Source organism: Theropithecus gelada, chromosome 7a, assembly GCF_003255815.1.
Source record: "Theropithecus gelada isolate Dixy chromosome 7a, Tgel_1.0, whole genome shotgun sequence".
NCBI classification, from domain to species: domain Eukaryota; kingdom Metazoa; phylum Chordata; class Mammalia; order Primates; family Cercopithecidae; genus Theropithecus; species Theropithecus gelada.
The window spans coordinates 18,147,753-18,171,687 of NC_037674.1; the positions used below are offsets into that span (position 1 = coordinate 18,147,753).

Consider the following 23,935-nt stretch of genomic DNA (forward strand, 5'->3'; position numbering starts at 1 on the left):
AAAAGTACCTCCAGCCAGACAGAATAATGGACTAAAAAGGAGTTTTTAATATTTTAATTTTATTGGAGGAAAACATCTCCTAACATCCTTGCACCCTGGTTTTCACCTGCAGGGACACTGGACGCCTAGTTTCTATTCAGTCCTGGGCTGCTTTTTCCAGGGAACTTCTAGATGTGGTACTGCATTTACAGTAACACTGTCTGCTCCCAGTTGATCTTGTAACATCTGGTGTATTCAATAACTTTATTAAATTAGAAAAATAATATTTTCCACTTTTGAAATCCAGACCATCACACAAATAGAACTAGATTTTGCATGCGGAATGAATATTTTATTACTAGGGTATAAAAATAAAATACAAAATAATTTTAAAACAGAACTTAAAACACTGTACAAAGCTTTAATATGATACAAATGGGAAAATTAAATAAATAATTACACTTTTCTGTACAGGTGGCCTATACAAAAGCACTCCAGGTTTCTGCCAATACTCTGTCCTTGGTTGCCTGAGCAAAATCGTATAAAGGGAGCTGCTTGGAAGGAAAGGAACACAATGAAACACCTCTGGAGGTATTTCAAAGAGTAGTTTCTCATCTCTCTGATTTCAGGAAGAGGAGAAGAGAGGGAGAGAAAAGTGGAATTATTAAAGTCATCTAACTCATTGGTCTTGTCCAACAAGAAAGAATTCTGGTTTGTGGCTGAATCTGATTTAACAGCTGCCAATAGCTCATGACTTCTAAGATGTATATCTAATTCAAAACTAGATGCTCCCCCCTCCCTCTTTTTTTCCTAAAAGCTGGGAACTTGTAAGTAAATGGCCTAGTGAAATAGACACTGGCTATTTTAGAAAAAGGGTCAGAAGGTGGACCAGGAACTATGTATCAGGGAGAAGTAAGCGAGGCACAAGCCCAGGTCATCTAGGCTGTGTTTATTCAGTCCACCCAATCCAATTTCAAAGCCCCAAGTGGGCCAGGGTTACCTTTATCTTCCCACCTTTGTATTTCCGAAAGCTTTCTCACCTCAGTGGACTACTTTGTCTGATGAATAGTTCAAAGAGAACATTGTTTTGGAAAAAGTCCCAAGGGCTTTCCCCTGCCTGGGTAGCTCCCTACGATAAGTCAAATTCAAGTTCTGGTAGCCTTGTCTACCCCTCGTAGGCGAGTGAAGAATGCCCACAGAGTCCAGATGTGGTGAAATGCTGCGCATGGATTCCTCAGGATTTAAACTGCATATTATTAGAGAAAAAGAGCATTCTATGGCAAGGGTAGTCTATATAAAAACTTGGTTTACTCAGTGTTTTTAATTAGGCGAGTGAACACTTATGTACATAATATTGAATAATATTAAACTAATAAAAAGAGAGGTAAAATTCCTATCCATTGTAATTGTAAAATTATGTCATCAGCAAATTCTATAGTCACATGGGCTCAAAGACCTGCCTCATCCACTCTTGTTCCCTAGGTCAAGGAACCCAGAGCCAGGGTACCTGGGAGGCATGGTCAGCATCGCCAGTGCACATACATTCTGTGCCCATACTACCACTAACGCTCCCAGCTGAAGAGGAGGCAGAAAACTGTTACGTTGCACAAGGCCATGAAAGGAAAGGCTCCACTACTTTTACATGTTACCTTAAGACCAAAGATCCAGCAAAGTCTAAGGCAATACGCTACTCATTACTGAGTCATGTTACTTTTTTGCTATTCAGTGTCTTGAGATTGTGTGGAAATTCAAGGTGACCTGATCTTGTCACATACTTTAATTTTCTGATCCAAATTTGCTGAAAGGGAATAATTAAACATTAAGCTTACATATTTTTTTAAGTAGGAGCAGATAATCACAACTGAATTAGAAGATGTCTTAATGGGCATAAACTTTATTTTTGTTTTACTTTTTTTTTTTTTTTTGAGACGGAGTCTTGCTCTGTCGCCCAGGCTGGAGTGCAGTGATGTGATCTTGGCTCACTGTAATCCTCCGCCTCCCGGGTTCAAGTGATTCTCCTGCCTCAGCCTCCTGAGTAGCTGGGACTATGGGCGCCCGCCACCACACCTGGCTAATTTTTTGTATTTTCAGTAGAGACGGGGTTTCACCCTGTTAGCCAGGATGGTCTCGATCTCCTCACCTCGTGATCTGCCCGCCTCAGCGTCCCAAAGTGCTGGGATTACAGGCGTTGAGCCACTGCGCCCGGCCTTGTTTTACTTTTTAAAATTTCTGTGAGCTGCTCTAGAAAACTAAAGGGCCAAAACTTTACTGTCATAATTCCACGTTCAGTCAGGGATTTCTCAGAATTGCGGTGTGCAGCATCCAGACTCCCCTTTATGTGGCTGGGGATCCCTGTGCCGTGTCCTGGGCTTACCTAAGAACTACAGGAATTCCCCATGTGCTTCCTACAGTTTTTCTAGCAGTGTGGGTAATGGACTCTGAAGGTTCCTGAGACTTTGTTAAACTTCTCATAATTCCAGAGGGAAGGCCAAAATATTAAGAATACTCAATGACAGGCTAAGTTTCCATCTACTTCCTTATCTCAAGTCACATACCAGAGTTCCACTGGGTGAGGACAGGGAAGTGGAATGTCCCAACAGCCTCTTAGGGTTTTCATGCATTAATCCCCCCATATGGGCTGATGGTTGGAACTGCCTTTAGTTCTCTAAGTAAAGGTCTAAAAATGCACCTGTGGTTTCCGAACTTGGGTATATGCTGATACATAAGGACTACCATAGAAGTTACATGCCTTAATCCTGTAATACTTTCATGTGGTATCATTCTGCTAATATATTGTCTACAGAGCCAAACCCCAAGTTACACAGTGCAACAGTACTTGTCAACCACTCCATCTCCTCAGTGACACAGGTGCTAAAGTACCTCTCCCCTGAGGCAAAGTCCCCACACATCTGTGGTAAGTGCACATAAACAGAAATGGGCAGATTTTGAAAGTGAATGCAAACAACTTAATTCCAAAATACATAAACATGACAGAAATCTAACATATGCCATGTTTTGATCAATATAAAGGAATATGTTTTTAACGTATAAAAAACTTTGATCTCCAAGACTAAATCTAGACTTATCTACAAATAAATAAATTTTAAAACAGCCAGGGGAAAATGCATTTTTCCCCTGAGTCTCACTAAATCGTTCTGAATTCTGCTTCTCCTATCACCAATTCCTAATGTCATGTTAGAATGTAGAATTGTCTGCTCTTGGGAAAAATAAAGCGTCTGTTTTTAATTCAAAGCTCTTGGGTATAGAAAAACTAATTACGGTTTTAGCTATCTGTGTCTGAGTTTGTAAAACATGCACCAGTGTACACTTTCTCCTTGTAGACTGAATGCAACTATAGAAATATTAGCATAAAAAATATGTGGCCTGGAAGAAATCTCCGATGATGCTGAAGAACCTCAAGTTCCCATGATGGCTAGGAGTCAAGAGAAGGAGACGCTGCACACCTAAGTGCTGAATTAGCAGCCGAGGCTTTAGTGTTTGAAAGCAAATAATATAAAGTGAGTAATGACTACAGTGGGTGTCAATTACCATTTTGCTACTTATGTAGGACTCGATTAACTTGGCAACTTCTACAAAAAACATTCACGTCACAACATGCAACTTAGAAAACAGTTAATGTAACTGTGCCACTGTCAGCAAGGCCAGCTTGCATACCAGAGTGAAGAATGAGAGTACCTGTCTGCCTAGGGCTTAACATTCAAAGACATTTATAATCTGTGTTTTAAGGTTAAATTTTATATGACCCAGTTTTCCTTCTTTGTTCACTATCCACTAAAATTAAATGCCTCTATGCTGTGCAAGAAATCACAATGTATGATTTTACTATTTCAACCAATCCATAGACCCTGGGGATTTGGCAGCAGAATTCAGGAGAAATGCTACCTAAAGTGATTGAGCTGTTGCTAATTCTACCTTCTGTTCCACTCAAGTACTTTCAGGGACTAACAAGGGAAGGCGAGGGCAACCGTGACTGACTAGGTAACCGGCTATTCTATTGTGACAGAAGAAACCAGGCAGTACTTGATTTTCAAAAGATAATTTTAACTGCTGCCCTATACTACTTTTAGCATAGTTTGGCTTGACCTTAATAGCCATGTCCCTCATCTTAGGTAGAATAACCAAAGCAGTTTAAAATTACTTGATCTATGTCACTGAAACCTGAAATATGCCATCACTAAGAGAACCCCCAAATAAAAAATAAAGAACTAAAAAACACAACCAAACCGAATCAAACCAAAAACCTCATTCTCTGTATCATACTTTAAAACAAAAATAAAAATCCCTGCGTCACAGGTGCTTGCTCAGGGCTGCCAACTTCTATTTTTCGCCTGACAGACATCTAAAAGTACAAACTATGCTTGTAAAAACCAAAAAGTAAATGTCTACATAGGACGGTACTTATAAGCGGACCTACTGATACCACCTGTGATATAATTAGTCTGTTTTCTTTTGAAAGTATCAGAGCAGAAACGTCTTTGGTTAATTCTTTCCTCTACATGCAAAACAACATATTCTTACACGATGAGACTGTTTCTCTCTGGATCTTGATGAGTTCATCAAGGCCATTTAGAAAAGGGGACAACACACTAGAAAAGCTGAGATAAAAATGGAAGGAACCAAGAAAGAGAGAAAACATCCAGTTGCCACGTTCCCATCGTTGTCAGTTCCAACCGCCGGCAGAGAAATGCCAGTAAGAAATAAAATCTCACACACATACCACAGTTGTAGCCTCATCAGCTTTTCCAGTGATTACTACTAGCATATTTCTGACTAAAGGGGTCGGGATTTAAAGCTAGCTACTTTTAGCAACAGAAATATGATAATTTCTTCATTATTCCCCCAATCCCCTGCAAAAAAAATGAGATGAAAAGAGGAAAGTAGAATGGCAATTTTTAAGAAATGTTTCTAAAATCTGTCAGACTCATTATCATCCCAGTTTATCCACTGTAACTATAAGGACAGAACTATGTGATTAACATGACAAATCTTTGAACCAGTATTACAAGCATGTCCCCGTAAGTTTTTCCCTATTAAAATCTTTTTGAAATGAAAATTAAATTAAAGAACCTATCTTGGCTTGTTAAATACTGCCAACCCTTGCATTGTACACAGGGAAGGCAAGAAGACTGAGGTGTCACATGCCAAGAACATATTTTCAGAAAATGAAGATAGGCAAGGCCCAAGTATACATGAGGCACACAATAGAAAAGGAATTTCGCCATCTGTGATCTCGAAATTACAAATGGAGAATGACAAAGAATGAGTCTATATAAGGATATGTCTCTCTATATATTTATAAATATTTATATAATTTACCATGAAGACATGCAAGTAGTGTTACAGCAACTATTATACAATATAATACAGAAGGACTGGACTTCCAATATTACAGTTGCTTTAGATAAACAGCAAATATGTCTTATCTATTGCATTCCTCTGTAGTGTTTGAAACTGGAGAGAAATTAAGATTCCACACTATGCTACATTTCTTATAAGAGACGTTAGATGCCTCAATGGTGTTCTGAGTTTGTTTTTTTAAAAAGCTCAACACAGATAAAGAGAACAAGAGAAGTTCAGTGCAGCTTCAGGGCAGCTTTGATGCAGCATTAGAAGATGTTCACTTGGGGAGGAAATGTATTTCTTTCTTTTTTTTTTGTTTCCCAATTCAACTGTGTTAGGTTTGGCAGCAAACACAAGGTCAAACAGAAAGCACAGATGTTTGCTAGAAGGCAAATTTCAACAGCAAGCAGACCAATTTACCTGACCTTAATAAGGTCTTTACAACACAAAACACCTAGAGAGTATAAAAGAGCCCATTTTAAAAGTCTGGTAGACTTTTTGCCTGATTCCTATTAGAAGAGTGAGATTAGAACAGGTATCTTTCTCTTTACAGCTTCATGAATTGAGATTATATGAAAATCAGGCCAAGAAGCCCAAATATTGAACTAAAACACAGGAGAAGCAGGTAATAAAACATTAAAAAAGAAATATTTAGCCTAAATTTATTTCCCCAGATATTAATTCCTTACTGGCTAAATGTAGAAAATACAAAGTTTGAGGATTCTAAGCCTCAATAATATATCTAATTGATTTCTAAATCTCAAGTCACATTCCAAAGCATTGCTTCCCTTGTATCGTCCTGGAGGCTGATACCACAAACAGCTGGAACCCAGAAGACTCAAGGAAGCAGCTCACTCTGGGCAGTTTCCTTCTCAGGTTTCTAAAGGAGGACACTTAACAGGGAGGAAGGGGCATCTTCTATCTTGAAGGCTATTACCCCACACTTACTTTCTCTCCCTAAACACTAAAGCCTGCAAAGTAGCTCTAGTTAGACTTTTCTTTCCTTTACCTAAGTTTCTTGTTTTTCATAATAAAAACGTAGTAGGTTAAGACCTGTTACTTTAAAAAAAAAACAAAATCAGGGACCTGAAAAAAAGTAATTGGATTTGATAGTACAATTAGGACCATAAAATAAAAGCAGAGAGACTGAATCAGATGAAACATACTAAACTTTAAAAAAAAAATCTGAACTCCAGGGAGGGTACTGGGAATGAGGCAAAGGAAAGGTGTTCATTCTCAATACACGAAATAAACACACAAGCCAAATATACATGAGTACTGGCTCCCTGGCAACAGACTTCTTACAAAATCTAATATCTGATCAATGACTCTCCAGGGGGGGAAAGTTTTGAATGAAAATATCAAACAAGAAGTTTCACTTTTGCTATATAATCTTTGAGTTGAGGCTTAAAAAAATTAGGCACCCCCCCTAAAATTCCATTCTATCTCCTATCCTCAACTCTTTTGTTTCAAAGGCAGCTTAAAAAATGAGAGCTCATTTTAATGAGTTTCTCCCCCTTGGATTTTTGCTCTGTTTTTCCTTCTTGTACAAAGACATTGATTCCTAATCTGCCTGCTGCCTGCCTTAGGTAATTCCTTATCATGTATTTATGTCTTCTTATAAATAATTGATCATGTTACTTTCTTTTGCAAGAGAAGATCAACACTGATTTTTTTAAGTAGACAGTACAGGGACACACATGCATCAGGTTTAGGAGGAAGATCTCACACCTTTCAAAGAGATGCAGCCTGGCTCCTATCTGCTGAGTTTACTGGCTGGCTTACTCTTCCCTGGGGGGGTTTTAGTGCTGGCTGAGTGGTGGTGAAGGCTGCCGGATCCTTTCAGGCCATTCTTGCTGGGTTTGCAATGCTCCTGTTGGCAGGACCTCCTGGAGGAGGAAGATCCTGAGTGGCTGGGAGGTGACTTGCTTCTCCCCAGATGTGGGGATGAACTCCTCTGGTCATGGTGGGGCCGTCCAGCCCTAGATGGTGAGGAACTAGACGTGCGAGGCAAGGATGAGCTTCGAGGAGAGGCACTGGGACTCCTGCGAGGGACAACTGGACTCTTGGGTGGTGTTTTTGGATTGTGAGGAGATCCTGGACTCTTGGACTGACTAGTGCTCCGGGGTTTCTGAGATCCATTTTGAAGAATTTGGGCCAGGCGGGAGAAAAGGTCTGAGTCGGAGTTACTACTCCCTAGGACTTTGTATCTGCGTAGCCTTAAAAGAACAGAGAAAATATATTTTTATTTTAATTCATTTCAAGTGTGCCTAAAAAGTCACAATGTCCCAAAATCATAATGTGAATGTGTAGAAATCAGAAAATAGACTAACAGGATACAGGGTTACTCTACTATATACTAGTTGTATGACCCTGGAGAAATTCTTTAATCTTTCCCTTCTTTCAATGGGAATACTGTCTGTCTCATAGGGTCACTGAACAGACCAAGGGCAGTGACCCAAGTACTTAGATGAACATCTGCCATGAAGAAGCCCTTAAATGATATTAGTTCCTTTCCTCCTACGCTATGTTTTACTCTGCTAATTTTCAGATGAATGTAATTAATTGTCTCTAGCATGTTAGCACATAAGACAGAGAGTAAACTATATTGTGTAAGGATGCTAGGACAGGAATCTTACAAACACAAAATCCCACAACGTACGTGTTTTTTTTTAATTTTCTTTTTTCTGCCAAGGCTCTGTCACCCCTAAGTCTTCAACATGAACTACACTAAGCAACAGGAGGAACTATAGATAAATGTACATTCCACTCATTTAATAATTTCCAAGAGAAAAGAGTAGTCATTGGTTTCTGTGGAGCTCAGTTTGTATTCCTGTTAATAGCCTGGGATTAAGGAGGGTGGATGCTGGAACTGACTGCCCCCCACCCCCTCACACTGGCAACTGAGCTTGGGCCTCAAGCTGTACCTGTAGTGCACCTGTAGTGCACACCTGGCTAATTTTTGTATTTTTTGTAGAGACAGTTTTGCCACATTGCCCAGGCTGGTCTCAAACTCCTGGGCTCTAGCAATCCTCCTGTCTCAGCCTCCCAAAGTGCTGGGATTACAAGCATGAACCATAGCGCCTGGCCCTTGGGCCTCAGAATTCTAAGAGTATTCATACGAACAGCAAATGTGTTTCTTGTCCTAAATGTCTTTCTGATTTGGCCTAAGAATCAAAGAAAATGGAACATATAAAAGTGTCTTTATGAACTATAAAGCAGTGGTCCCCAACCTTTTTAGCACCAAGGACCAGTTTCGTGGAAGACAATTTTTTTCCACGACGGGGGGAGGAGGGGCAAGGATGGTTTTGGGATGAAACTGTTCCACCCCAGATCATCAGGCATTAGTTAGATTCTCATAAGGAGCACACAACCTAGATCCCTCCCATGTGCAGTTCACAACAGGGTTCGCGCTCCTATGGGAATGTGATGCCACTGCTGATCTGAGAGGAGGCGGAGCTCAGGCAGTAGTGCTCACCTCCTGCCGTGCAGCCCTAGGGCCAGGGGCCTGCTATACAGCAGTCTACAATATATTTTAGTGGCAATGCCAAATTATGTAGTGAGAAGGACCCTAGGGCCCCTGTAATAATAAAATTATGCTAATAGAAAGTATACAGCAAAGGAATAGACAAATGAATGGAACACAGCATTGAATCCAAAAAACATTTCCCATGTTTCTATGGGAAATTAGTATTAAGATATCACTAACTACTTGGAAAAAAACTTCACATCATATATAATGATAAACTTTAGATAGACAATACATTTATACACAAAGCACAAAACTCTAAAGGTACAGGAAATTACTACCTTTTAAAAAAATATTAGGTTTGAAGGACCTTCCTACGCATGATATAAAACACAATTAATAAAAAAAAATTCAGTTCCATGAACACTAAACTTTTGTATCAAACAAAAGGCACTACAACCCAAGTTAAATTCAGACTAGGATAAAATATCTTTGATATAATTTGTAGAGAAGGGGGTTAGTTACAGAAAGTAACCCAGGCCGGGTGCGGTGGCTCACATCTGTAATTCCAGCACTTTGGGGGGTTGAGGTGGGTGGACAGCTTGAGGTCAGGAGTTTGAGATCAGCCTGGCCAACATGGCAAAACCCTGTCTCTACTAAAATACAAAAAATTAGCTGGACGTGGTGGCGGTGCCTGTAATCCCAGCTACTCGGCAGGAGAATCACTTGAACTTGAGAGGCAGAGGTTGCAGTGAGCCAGGACTGCACCACTGCACTCCTGCCTGGGCCACAGAGCAAGATTCCATCTCAAAACAACAACAACAACAGTAACCCAATAGAATGTTTTGACATGAAGATAGCCAACAACTCATAAAACGATCCTCCCACCTCAGCCTCCTGAGTAGCTGGGAATACAGCTGTGTAGCACCCATGCCTGGCTAATTCTTATAGAGATGAGGTTTCACCATGTTGCCCAGGCTGGTCTCAAACTTCTGGGTTCAAGCAATCTGCCTGCCTCAGCCTCCCAAAGTGCTGGGATTACAGGTGTGAGCCACCACATTTGGCCCTGGAAAGCACTCTTCACTGGTTTACCACCTCCCGATATTTTCCCCTCTTCCTCAAAATATAAACATTCTGTGGTCAAATATATCATGATAATATTTAAATAAAAAGTATAGCATGCAGTAGATACTAAAGCAGTGTCTTTACTATGTATGGTTGTACATACCATCAGACCTACGGAAATCTTCTATAGGATTTTTTTGGTTTAATTCATTATAACCAAGATAAACAGCACTGTTACCAGGGTCCATTTATCAAATCATGGACCATGTGTTCTTCACTAGCATTTGACATCATATTTGAAGCACTAGGAATCTGTCTCCCCACCTAGGCAACTCCACTGGCAGAATCTGTCTGATGTAATTATCTTGGAAATCTGGAGTCTACCGAAGGCTTGCAACTTCCAGGAGAAGGCTTGGACTGTCAATAACAGTTAATTTTAGTCTATTTCAGATCTTAGCACATCCCCCATTCCTGGCCCTGTGGCAGGCAGTTGTGCACTTATTTCTGGAGCAGTTTGCACACAGCTTACAAGAAGCAGGTGGGCAAAAAGAACCCTGTCCTCCAATTACTGGGAATCTGTGCTCTGATTACTCATAGCTGGTTCTGATCACAGAAGAGCAGAGAAAGAGGTGGGTAGTCATTCTTACATTTTTCCCTATTGTTACAAACTGGTTCTCCTCTGGCTGAAGTAACTTCTAGGGGATTAAAAGGGCCAGTGCTCTTTTTTTCCTTCCCTCATTTTTCTTTTTTCCCTTCTTCGGAGCCAGATATTAAAGACTTGTGTATTCAAAACCAACCACATATACTGGGGAAATCAGAAAGCTATTATGCTTAGCCAGAAAAAAATACAGGCTTAGAAAAGGTCTGAGACCTTAGGTTTACATCTCAGGGTGGTCCTCAGCACAGAGACAGTCTACAACCATCAAAAAACAAACAAATTAGCTAGGTGTGCTGGCATGCACCTGTAGTTCCAGCTACTCAGGAGGCTGAGGCAGGAGGATCACTTGAGCCCAGGAGTTAGAGGCTGCAATTAGTCATGATTATTCCACTGCACTCCAGCCTGGGTGACAGAGTGAGACCCTGTCTCAAAAACAAAAAGAAACAAAAACAACCCCCAGCAAATCCTGAGGAAAGGGGAAAATCTTATTTTCAGAGTTACCATATTATTAGATTCAAATATCCAATTTTCAACAAAAAAAAAAAAATAAAAAAAAAAAAACTAGAAACAGGAAGGCATGGTCCATTCAAAGGAAAAAAAAATCAACAGAAATTGTATCTGAAAAAGACCTGATGGCAAATCTACTAGACAAAGATTTTGAAACAACTATCTTAAGGATGCTCGAAGAACTAAAGAAAGACACGAAGAAAGTCAAGAAAACAATGTGTGAACAAAATGGAAATATCAATAAGAGACAAAAAACCTAACAGGAATCAAAAAAAATGGAACTGAAAAGTACAATCACTAAAATAAAAAATTCACTAGAGGAATTCAAAAGCAGATCTGAGCAGGCAGAAGAAAAAAAACAGCAAACTTGAAGACAGGACAATGGAAAGTATTGAGTTTGAGGTACAGAAAAAAAAGGAATAAAGAAAAGTAAACAGAGAGTAAAGGGCCTGTGGGGCCATCACGCAGACCTGCATGCACACTATGGGAGTTCCAGAAGGAGAAGAGAGTAAGAGGCAGAGAGAATACTTAAAAAAAAAAAAAAAAAAAAAAAGGCTGCAGACTCCCCAAAAATCGTAAGAGACATGAATATACAACATCCCAGAAGTTCAACAAACTCGAAGTAGGATGAACTCAGAGACCCACAATGAGACACATTATAATCAAACTGTCAAAAGACAAAGACAGAGAATCTTGAGATTCTCAAAAAAATGATCAGAACACTTCTCACCAGAAACACTGGAGGCTGGAAGTACTTTAGTACTTTAAAGTACTTCTTTTAAAATACTACAAGAACTGTCAACTAAGAATCTTGTATCTGACAAAACTGTCCTTCAAAAATGAGGGAGAAATTAAGACATTCTCAAATAAAAGCTAAGGGAGTTTGTTACCACCAGACCTGCCTTGCAAGAAATGCTAAAGGGAGTCCTGTAGGTTGAAGTGAAAGGATGCCACACAGGAACTTGAAGCCATATGAAGAAATAAAGATCTTAATAAAGGCAAACACCTGGACAATTATAAAAGCTAGTACTTTTGTAAGAAGTCTATAACTCCACTTTTTGTTTTCTGCATTATTTAGGAGACCAATACTTTCTTTTTCTAACATTGGTTTGTAACTCCACATTTTGTTTTTTACATAATTTAAGATATTAATGCATTTAAAAAAGTATTAGTTTATGTGTTTGAACACACAATGTATAAAGATGTAATTCTGTAACATCAACAACTGAAAGGAGTGGAGACGGAGACTGAAAGGAGCAGAGTTATTGCATGATATTGAAGTTAAGCTCATATAAATCCAAATCAATGTTATAACTTTAGAACTTAAGTGTAACACAACAATGTGAATGTACTTAATACCACTGAACTGTACACTTAAAAAAGACACAGCTGGGCACAGTGGCTCAAGCCTGTAATCCCAGCACTTTGGGAGGCCGAGGCAGGTGGTTCACTTGGGGCCAGGAGTTTGAGACTAGCCTGCCCAACATAGCGAAACCCTGTCTCTAGTTTAAAAAAAAAAAAAAAAAATTAGCCTGATGTGGTGGCAGGTGCCTGTAATCCTAGCTACTCGGGTGGCTGAGGCACGAGAGAATCTCTTGAATCCGGGAGGCAGAGGCTGCAGTGAGCTAAGATTGAGCCACTCCACTCCAGCCTGCGTGACAGAGTGAGATTCTGTCTCAAAAACAAACAAACAAAAAGTCAAGATGCTAAATTTTATGTTATGTGCATTTTACCACAATAAATTGGAAAAAATAAAATGATTAACCTGGATCAATCTGATTACTTCCACTGCACTAGGCTGTAAGGCCTGGGAAAGGCAGGAAAGAAAGATACTGAGAAGAGGGTAACACAGAAATGATGCCATTGGTGGAGTACAATAAAGCAGATATAGAAATGGTGTCACACACTTAACACAGGGAGAGCACACAGCATTACCTGGCTTCTACTCCAGGCCTCGTGGGTGGCTTTCCTGGTGGTGGCCGAGGAAAGAACTGAGATGAAGTTGAGCTATTGACTTGATCTGTGTTGACCCATGAAACTGGCCTTGGAATTTTGCTCTTTCTAGACTGGGAGATGATGGGTGACAGAAAGCTATCTTCAGCTGACCTACTCAGGTGAGAATCTACTGTCAGTCTTGAAAAGGGAGTGAGCACTTCCTCCTCACAAAAGGTAGCAGGAACAGTAGCTAGTTTCTCCTCTAGCAATTTATCAGAGGCACTTGAGAGGTCGCCAAGGAAGGACTTGAATTGTCTTTTTTCCACCAGAAGCTTGACTAGGTCTGGCTGATAAGCTTTCTTTTGGAGGAGCTTTTCTTTTGCAGAAACCGAAGAGGATGATTCCAAAGTTGAGTCGATCTCTTGTGCCAAAACAGGGATTCGGCTGTGTCTAGTTACAAAGGATGACCTAACCATATCCTTCCGGGTTGGGGCACCATGTTCATTCTCTGAAACACAATGAAATAGTTCTCCATTTCTAGGGGCAATTTTCTCTCTCTTACCCTCTTGGTGCAAAAAAGTAGAGAGGTCTCCTTGATGACCTGGCAAGTCTTCACTCATGATGTCATCATCCTTAGATACCTTATTTTTTTGTATTTCTGCCACCTGGCCTATCTGACCTTCAACATGTGGGTCAATGTCTCTGGGAGAAATTTCTGAAGTTCCAACTGTCAGAAGCTTCATTATCTCATTATTTTTGTCTTGATTTGGCACCACACTAAAAGTCTGTGTTTTTGTCACATGAAGAGGTTCAGTAGTAGCTGAGGGATCCTTTTCCACAATTACCAAATCTCCTGGGAGAGAGGAGATCTCCATACAATGCTGCCCTCTACTTAATTTCTCATCTTCATTATCTGACTCTAAAAGGATGCTTTTCTCTTCAGTTTCCCCAGGGAGATTTTCAAATTCTCTCACAACTAGTCTGTTATGATCAGGAAGTTCTTTTGGTCCCAGGTCTTGAGATTTGTTACTTTCTCTAATGTTGGGTAACACGTCATGACCAATGTGATCTATCTGAAGCCCCAAATCTGTTCTGCTTCCTCCACTAGGAGGTTCACCCTCTGTCACAGCCAAGCCAGAGAAGTTTTCCCTTGGAGAGTAAAGTTCCACAGTGGGCTCCATGGGCTGAAGATCTTTCTTCTCTGGCTGCTGACCATAGTGAAAGCTTCCTGAAGTTGACTGTGTAGATGCCACAGAAGGTCTAGGAATTGTAATCTGGAGAAGGGGGAGAAAAAATTAAAATGCAATTATGTAAAATATCAATACAGATGCATGCTGTGAGATTTAACATCTCAAATTCTAATTTATAGGAAGAACACAGATGTTGACCAGGTCTACGCAACTTATATGAAAAATGAACAATTCTGAATAACAATGAATGACACTTAAGCTACCCTACTCAGAAACTGCAGAACGGTCTCTCCCTGTAGGTTTATCCCTGCCACTTCTTTGGTGTGCTGTATGCTCTGGAAGGCTAATTTATACAGATTGCACCATTTGGGCTTCCTTGCTTTCTGATTTGTGGTTAGATCTGCTCAATGGATGGCACCAACAGACAATCAGAGGGTTAGAGGAAAGAGAGGGCTGGGTAATGATTATCCTTGCTTCCCCGCCGAGGACTGTGGCGCTGGTGACGGCTACATTCCACTATCCTGGCCACAGCTCCCTTCTTGTGGCCTCTCTCTCAGCTACTACCCTCATCAAGTTCTGCTTACACCCACTTCAACTCCCCTTTCAGGACTCATGGTAGGAATGGCTCCCTCTGTTGCTGGTCCCATTGGCTTTCTTAACTCTGCCCATACATCTGTAAAAAATTCCTTACATTAAATTCTCTCCAAGTCCCTTTCAGTATGCCATCTATTTCTTGCCAGAATCTAGATACAGGATTACACGAGAAAATTACTGGCACATAATTGTTCACTGAAAAACTCCAAATTTTCATGCATTTTGTTGTTTTCCATAAATTCTATTAAATACTAGGATTATTATATCTTCCTATAAGTAAAGACATACAAAGATATTTAGTAATGTTTTATGATTTCTCTAATTTTTTCCTTTTTTTTTTTTGAGACAGGGTCACCGTGTCACCCAGGCTGAAGTATAGTGGTGCGATCTTGGCTTACTGCAACCTCTGCTTTCCAGGCTCAAGTGATCCTCCCACCTCAGCCTCCTGAGTAGCTGGGACTACAGCATGTACCACCATACCTGGCTGATTTTTGCATTTTTTGTAGAGATGGGGTGTCACCATGTTGCCCAGGCTGGTCTCGAACTCCTGAGCTCAAGTGATCCATCTGCCTTGGCCTTCCAAAGTGCTTGGATTACAGGTGTAAGCCACCACACCTGGCCAATTTTTTTTTTTGCAGGGGGTGGTGTTGTCTTGCTGTGTCACCCAGGCTGGAGAGCAATGATGCAATCTTGGCTCACTGCAACCTCCGCCCCCTGGGTTTAAGTGATTCTCCCTGCCTCAGCCTCCCGAGTAGTTGGGACTACAGGTGCCCGCCACCACACCCAGTTAATTTCTGTACTTTTAGTAGAGATGGGATTTCACCATGTTGGTCAGGCTGGTCTCGAACTTCTGGCATCAGGTGATCCACCCGCCTTGGCCTCCCAAAGTGCTGGGATTACAGGGGTGAGCCACTGTGCACAGCCCACACCTGGCCAATTTTTAAAGATCAAGCGGGCTGGGCGTGGTGGCTCACGCCTGTAATCCCAGAACTTTGGGAATCCAAGGCAGGCAGATCACCTGAGGTTGGGAGTTCAAGACCAGCCTGGCCAACATGGAGAAACCCCGTCTCTACTGAAAATACAAAATTAGCCGGGCATGGTGGTACATGCCTGTAATCCCAGCTACTCAGGAGGCTGAGGCAGGAGAATCGCTTGAACTCCGGAGGCGGAGGTTGCGGTGAGCTGAGATTGCACCACTGCACTCCAGCCTGGGCAATAAGAACAAAGCTCCATCTCAAAAAAAAAAAAAAATCAAGCCTATGAGAAGTGAAACTCTACCCCTCTTCCACTCAGGTAATTTTAATTCTATATGAGTAAGATTCAACATCTAATAAGAATGTCCTTCCTTAAGATACCTAAAGTTTTTATATTTTCATATCACCTAAAGTGACATGTAAGCAGGCTGAAAATAACTATATAAACTGATAAAGAAAAAAAGTCTTTTTGAGAAATCAAGTAAGTTCAAATCACTTAATGAGACCCATTAAGTTCTAGAAAAACTATAGAAATTGGTCTGAATACAATGCAAAATAAATTTGGATTAGTCATGGGAGATTTAGAGTCAATCTCTAGTCCAAAGACACCAAGAAACCATGTGGTTCCAGGGTCAGCTAAGATGTTTATATCTATTTCACTTCGTGTCAGGAATACTATTAGTTGGACATGGATATGTAAAGCTCATGGACATGCAAAGCTTGTCCTAAGTCCAGCCCAGGAAAAATACACCTAACTAATGTCCTGGAATAGCTCCCAAATGCAGCCAGGGTCCTGAGGATCTTTCAGGCTAATCCAAGACAGGCAATCTGGGTTTAGATCTAAACTCTTAGCATAAGCGCAAATCTAAAATTACCTTGGGGAAAAAGCATTAGGTTCTATTGGTGCTGTTTTCCTTCAGGAAGTTATCTCATACTTCTGTTTTAATTATTCTAAAATAAATTTAGACAGATGGCAATTTTCTAGTATATTTTGAAAGTGATTTTGAAATCTAAAATTTATAGTAATTCACTTTTCAAAATTTACTTTAGTAAATGGACCCAAAAGTGACCATGATAAGAAAAGCAAATGTAAAATTATATTAAATGTCAAATAACAGGGAGATGATAACCTATATCCAAAATCGGGCCAGGTGTGGTGGGTCACAACTATAATCCCAGCACTTTGGGAGGCCAAGGCAGGCTGATCACCTGAGGTCAGGAAAGTGAGACCATACTGGCCAACATGGTGAGACCCTGTCGCTACTAAAAATACAAAAATTAGCCAGGCGTGGTGGTGGGCGCCTGTAATCCCAGCTACTCAGGAGGCTGAGGTGGGAAAACTGCTTGAACCTGGGAGGTGGAGGTTGCAGTAAGCCAAGATCGTGCCACTGTACTCCAGCCTGTGCGACAGAGGCAGACTGCTAGACTCTGTCTCCAAAAAAAAAAAAAAAAAAAAAAAAAAAAAAAAAAAAAAAAAACCAAACAAAAAACAAAAAAACAGTCACCTCATTATTACATGTAATTCTAACTACATCAGCCAAAATGAACAGGGCAGTGCAATAAAAATAATACTTTAGGCCGGGCACGGTGGCTCATGCCTGTAATCCCAGCACTTGGAGAGGCTGAGGTAGGTGGATCATCTGAGGTCAGGAGTTCGAGACCAGCCTGGCCAACATGGTGAAACCCTGTCTCTACTGAAAATACAAAAATTAGCTGGGCGTGATGGCGGGCACCTGTAATCCCAACTACTCCGGAGGCTGAGGCAGGAGAGTGGCTTGAACCCGGGAGGCGGAGACTGCAGTGAGCTGAGATCGTGCAACTGCATTCCAGCCTGAACAACAGAGCGACACTCTGTCTCAAAACAAAACAAACCAACAAAAACTCCATTGGTCTTCTGAGATTGAAGCTAGGGTTGAATTTCTACAGTTCTGAGATTAACTCATTTGAGATTCAGGATATAAATGTGTATATATGTATGGTATAAAAAAAAGAGTGACAATCTTATACATAGAAAATATATATGAGCCAAGCAAGCATGGTGGCCTGTGCCTATAATTCCAGCTACTCAAGAGGCTGAGGCAGGAAGATTGCTTGAGCCCAGGAGTTTAAGACCAGCCTGGGCAACATAGCAAGACCCCGACTCAAAACAAAACAAAACAAAAACAAAAACAGAAAAAAAACCCAACAATAAAAATATATACGAATCACCAGACAGGAGAATTTTTCTTGAAAAGATTCTGAGCAATTATGATAAACTGTGCATAAACTACTCTCTTATAATATTTTCATAGTACTTTAAATTTCATAAGATATTGCCTAGATCATTTTTACAAACCCCATTTCATAGCTCCTTTGTATTTTAATTGGGTACTATTATAATTTGATTATTATTATTCTTATTTTTTTAGAGACAGAGTCTTGCTCTGTCACCCAAGCTAGAGTGCAGTCGTGCAATCATAGGTCACTGCAGCCTCCAACTCCTAGGCTCAAGCAATCCCTCCACCTCAGACTCCCAAGTAGCTGAGACTACAGGCATGCGGCACCACACCAGCTAATTAAAAAAATTTTTTTTTACACAGACAGGGTCTCACTATGTTGCCCAGGCTGGTCTTGAACTCCTGGGCTCAAGAGATCTTCCTGACTAGGCCTCCCAAAGTGCTGGGATTACAGATATGAGCCAAGTGTGCCCAGTCAGAGTACTATTACTAATGCAAATTCACAAATGAGGACAAACACAATCAAGAAGTCATAAATAGGACTTCAGGATTTTGAAAGTTGTACACAGCACAGTACAGCCTACTGACATGTTCTACACACTCTCAAATAAAGTTGGGGAAACTGAGTCTGCAATAACATTATCTGACAAAAGAAAAGGAGAAAACCTAGGATCAGTAGTTGAGTATAGAGAAGAGAAAGCTAATTCTAAATGTAGCTGCAAATAGCTTCCTTAAACTATAAAGACATAAAAGCAGTTCTCATACTTGGGGCGCTCTACAAATGGACCAAATAAATAATCTGCCAGTAAGCCATATGCATCTTTTATATCTTTAATTTTCATAATTCACAAATATTTCATTACAGCATTAATCAGATCATTTCCTTTATTCTGTTCTGTAATTGTATCATGTACATCTTTCTAAAGAATTAGAAAAGGAGCTCAATATTTTCCATTTCTTTCACAGTTTCTTAGTTCTATTAATGCCTAGTACTAAGTTTGACCAAAATCAGTGTCTTAATTAATAGTTCAGGTAAAGCAGCCTCACTATTTTTCAGTCACCCCATGTTTCAAACTAGCCACTAGTGAGAAACAATGAACTGCAAACCAACTACCATTTGCATTTTAACTTATAAATTATCCTTTTACTTTTCTCTCATTCAAGGATTGTAATGTTACTAAGATAATAAAAACTTTGTAAAATTTAACATCCATTCCGAATAGCCTTTCTTCCAAATGAAAAGAATGTGGTATATGAAATTTCTATGTCTCATTTTTGTTTGTTGACAAAGACAAATAATTGAGCAGAGATATACATAGTAGAATAATCTATTGGTACCTAATACAGCCTGGCCTATTAAGGAGTTAAGTTTTAGCCATTCAAATTCCACCATAGACCTCTCTTGTCTAAAGCAGCTTCATATAATACTTTATAGAAGTGTTGAAAATTATAGGCCGGGCGCGGTGGCGCACACCTGTAATCCCAGCACTTTGGGAGGCAGAGGCGGGCGGATCACCTGAGGTCAGGAGTTCGAGACCAGCCTGACCGACATGGAGAAACCCCATCTCTACTAAAATTCAAAATTAGCCAGGCGTGGTGGTGCATGCCTATAATCCCAGCTACTCGGGAGGCTGCAGCAGGAGAATCACTTGAACCCATGAGGTGGAGATTGTGGTGAGCTGAGATCGTGCTATTGCATTCCAGCCCGGGTGACAGAGTGAGACCCCGTCTCAAAAAGAAAGAAAAAAAAAAAGAAGTCCAAGAAGGCAGAATGGAGGCACCCAGCTGCCCCGTTACCCAAGCCCAGATTGGACTGGAGTCAGGAGGGACTTCCTGTTGTGGGAAAAAGAAGCAGAAGAGCCTCATCAGCCCTCACTGCCACTGCAAACACCTACAATCCTTACTACAAGAGTACCCACAGTACTCCCAAGCCTGGAGCCTAGTTTGGAGAGCTGCCAAAACTTCACACAGCTGCTTTGCTCCAGATTAGGAGAACAAGGTGAGCATGCCCGCCTACCCTTGTGAGCCAAGCTGCCACAGCTTAGTGCCACCCAAAGGCCAGAGCCACTTCTGGAGTATACTCTGTTCTGGGGGCCAGAAGCCACTGCACCTCTCTAGCCCTTGGGCTCCATCTTCATTCCACCAAGATCACACAGGTGGCTGGTGTCTACAATGTCATGACCCTGACTGCTTGGAGCCTGGGCTCAGGATCAGCTGTGATGCGAGTCCTGCACAACAGGAAAACTAACCCCTGCCATGCACACTTCCAGGTAGAAAAGCAGTCTGGCAGTACCACACAGGGCAGACACACCCTTAAGCAGGAGAAGCTTCCAAACCACTGAGGAGCTGACCCACCCTCAGGTCAGTGTACGTGCCAGCACTCAGGGCCAGCTGGCTCAGGCCAGCTCCTGGCAGATACACCCCCAGGCCAGCTGAGCGGCTGCACACCTGTGCCTTGGACCTGAGAAAAACAGCCTGCTGAGCCTGCCCCTGGCAGGTATGCCTCCCAGACCAGCCCAGCAGCCATGAGCCCATGCTCCTGGTTAGAGTGACAGCACTGTGGCCCCAACCCCAGTAAGCCAGACTTGAAACTAGCTGACCCACTTGTGTGTACATGCAGACCCTGACCTAAGAAGCAGCCTGGTGAGACCACACTCAGAAAAACCATGCCAACAGTGCCACAAACTCTCTCACCTTAGGCCACAGAGACACTTGCAAATATCACCAGTATGGGTTGCAGCTGAAGAAATTGCATGAGGACTACACTATTGCATCCACCTAGCATCAAAGCCAAGGCACCCCACCTAATTGCTACCCCAAGACCCAAGTCTTTCCCTATGAGACCTACTCCATAAAATTGGGAGAGTCAACTGTTCCACCAGATGCATAGAAATCAACATAGGGACACATCAAACATGAAAAAGCAAGGAAATATGACACCTTCCAAGAAATGATAATTCTCCAGTAAAAGACCCCAATCATAAGGAAATATACAAAATCCCAGAAAAAAATCTAAATAATAATTTTAAAGAAACTCAGTGACATACAAGAGAATAGACACAATTCAATGAAATCAGAAAAACAATTCATTATTTCAATGAGAAATTCAACACAAATAGATATCATAAAAAAGGACCAAACAAATCTTAGCACTAAAGAATTAAATGGGCCGGGTGTGGTGGCTCACGCCTGTAATCCCAGCACTTTGGGAGGCTGAAGTGGGCAGATCACTTGAGGTCAGGAGTTCAAGACCAGTCTGGCCAACATGGTGAAACCCCAGCTCTACTAAAAACATAAAAAATTAGCCAGGTGTGTTGGCATGTGCCTGTAATCCCAGCTACTCAGGAGGCTGAGGCAGGAGAATTGCTTGAACCAGGAGGCAGAGGTTCCAATGAGCTGAGATCATGCCACTGCACTCCAGCCTGGGTGACAGAGCGAGACCCAGTCTCAAAAAAAAAAAAAAAAAAAAAAAGAATTCAGTGAATGAAATAAAAAATAAAATTGAGAGCTTCAACAACAGACTAGACCAGGCAGAATTTCTGAACTTGAAGACAGGTCTTTTGAATAACAAAAATAAAATGTTTTAATGAAGAAAACCTATAGGATCTACTAGATTTTCTGTATTTTAGGTATAATGTTTGCTTAACAAATAAAATAGGAATAAATTTAACCAAAGAAGTGAAAGATCTCTACAAGTAAAACCAGATGACACTGATGAAAGAAATTGAAGAAAATATACAATAAAATGGGAAGATATCATGCTCTTGTATTGGAAGAATTAATATTGCTAAATTAATAGTGTTTAAATGTCTATAGTACCTGAAGTGCTACAGATTCAATGCAATCCCTATCAAAATACCAATGATATTTTTTGCAGAAACAGAAAAACAATCTGACCCCAAATAGCTAAAGCAAGCCTAAGCAAAAATACAAAAGAAAACAAAGCAAAAGCTGGAGGTATAACACTACCTAATTTCAAATTATACTACAAAGCTATAGTAACCAAAACAGCATGGTACTGGCATAAAAACAGACACATAGACCAACAGAACAGAACAGAGAATCCAGAAATAGATCCATTTATCTACAGCCAACTGAGTTTTGACAAAGGCATCACAGCATTCACTGGGGAAAGAACAGTCTCTTCAATAAATGATGCTGGGAAAACTGGATATCCACATGCAGAACAATGAAACTAAGACTCCCATCTCTCACCTTATATAAAAATCAGCTCAAAATGGATTAAAGACCTAAATGCAAGGCCCGAAACTACAAAACTAGTAGAAGAAAACACAGGGTAGGCTGGGCGCAGTGCCTCACACCTGTAATCCCAACACTTTGGGAGGCCGAGGTGGGTGGATCACGAGGTCAGGAGATGGAGACCATCCTGGCTAACACAGTGAAACCCTGTCTCTACTAAAAATACAAAACATTAGCCGGTTGTGGTGGCGGGCGCCTGTAGTCCCAGCTACGTGGGAGGTTGAGGCAGGAGAATGGCATGAACTTGGGAGGTGGAGCCTGCGGTGAGCTGAGACCGCATCACTGCACTCTAGCCTAGGCGACAGTGCAAGACTCCATCTCGGAGAAAAAAAGAAAAAAGAAAAAAAAGAAAACATAGGGTAAATGTTTCAGAACACTGATCTAGGAAAATACTTTATGAGTAAGACCTCAAAAGCACAGGCAACAAAAACAAAAATAAATGGGATTATATCAAACTAAAAACTATCTTCACAGCAAAGGAAACAGTCAATAGAGTGAAAAGATAACCTACAGAATGGAAGAAAATATCTACAAACTATTCATCTAACAGGGGATTAATATCCAGAATATATAAGAAACTCAAACATCTCAACAGCCAAAAAATAAAAAGAAAAGAAAAGAAAAACATCTCATTAGAAAATGGGCAAATGGCCTAAGCAGACATTTCTCAAAATAAGATATATACAAATGGCCAACAAATATATGAAAAAATGCTCAATATCACTAGTCATCAGAAAAACGCAAATAAAAACCGCAATGAGATATTATATCACCCCAGTAAAAATGGCTATCAACAAAAAGACAAAAAATAACAAATGCTGGCAAGGATGCAGAGAAAAGGGAACTCTCAAATACAGCATTGGTGGGTATGGTTTGGCTGTGTCCCCACCCAAATCTCATCTTGAATTCCCACGTGTTGTGGGACGGACCCAGTGGGAGGTAACTGAATCATGGGGGCAGTTCTTTCTCATGCTGTTCTCATGATAGTGAGTAAGTCTCACGAGATCTGATGGTTATTATAAGGGGGAGTTTTCCTGCACAAGCTCTCTTTGCTTGCTGCCATCCATGTAAAATGTGACTTGCTCCTCCTTGCCTTCCACCATGATTGTGAGGCCTCCCCAGCCATGTGGAACTGTAAGTCCAATTAAATCTCTTTCTTTTGTAAATTGCCCAGTCTTGGGTATGTCTTTATCAGCAGTACGAAAACAGACTAATACAGTGGGACTGTAAAATAGTACAGTTACTATGGAGAAAAGTATGTAGGTTCCTCAAAAAACTACAAATAGAACTACCACACAATTCAGCAATCCCACTACTAGGAAGATCAGTATATCGAAGAGATATCTGCACATTCATGTTTACTGCATCACTGTTCACAATAGCCAAGATATGGAATCAGCTCAAGTGTACGACAACAGATGAGTGGATAAAGAAAATGTGGTGCCAGGTGCGGTGGCTCAAGCCTGTAATCCCAGCACTTTGGGAGGCCGAGACCGGTGGATCACGAGGTCAGGAGATCGAGACCATCCTGGCTAACATGGTGAAACTCCGTCTCTACTAAAAAATACAAAAAACTAGCCGGGTGAGGTGGCGGGCACCTGTAGTCCCAGCTACTTGGGACGCTGAGGCAGGAGAATGGCGTAAACCTGGGAGGCAGAGCTTGCAGTGAGCCGAGATCGTGCCACTGCACTCCAGCCTGGGTGACAGAGCGAGACTCCGTCTCAAAA

The 23,935-nt window shown here is 41.0% G+C and overlaps 1 protein-coding gene across 1 annotated transcript in view; it reads right to left on the reverse strand.

Annotated features, from left to right (window-relative positions):
• Positions 1-309: 309 nt before the first annotated feature.
• TTBK2 (tau tubulin kinase 2) overlaps positions 310-23,935 on the reverse strand; it is a 185,221-nt gene continuing 161,595 nt past the window's right edge. Inside the window, exons 14-15 of the mRNA XM_025390617.1 lie at positions 12,975-14,248; positions 310-7,559 (exon numbers count right to left, since the gene is read on the reverse strand). Coding sequence (XP_025246402.1) covers positions 7,097-7,559; positions 12,975-14,248 — 1,737 coding nt within the window. The 3' untranslated portion in view covers positions 310-7,096. The remainder of the gene's footprint in view (positions 7,560-12,974; positions 14,249-23,935) is intronic.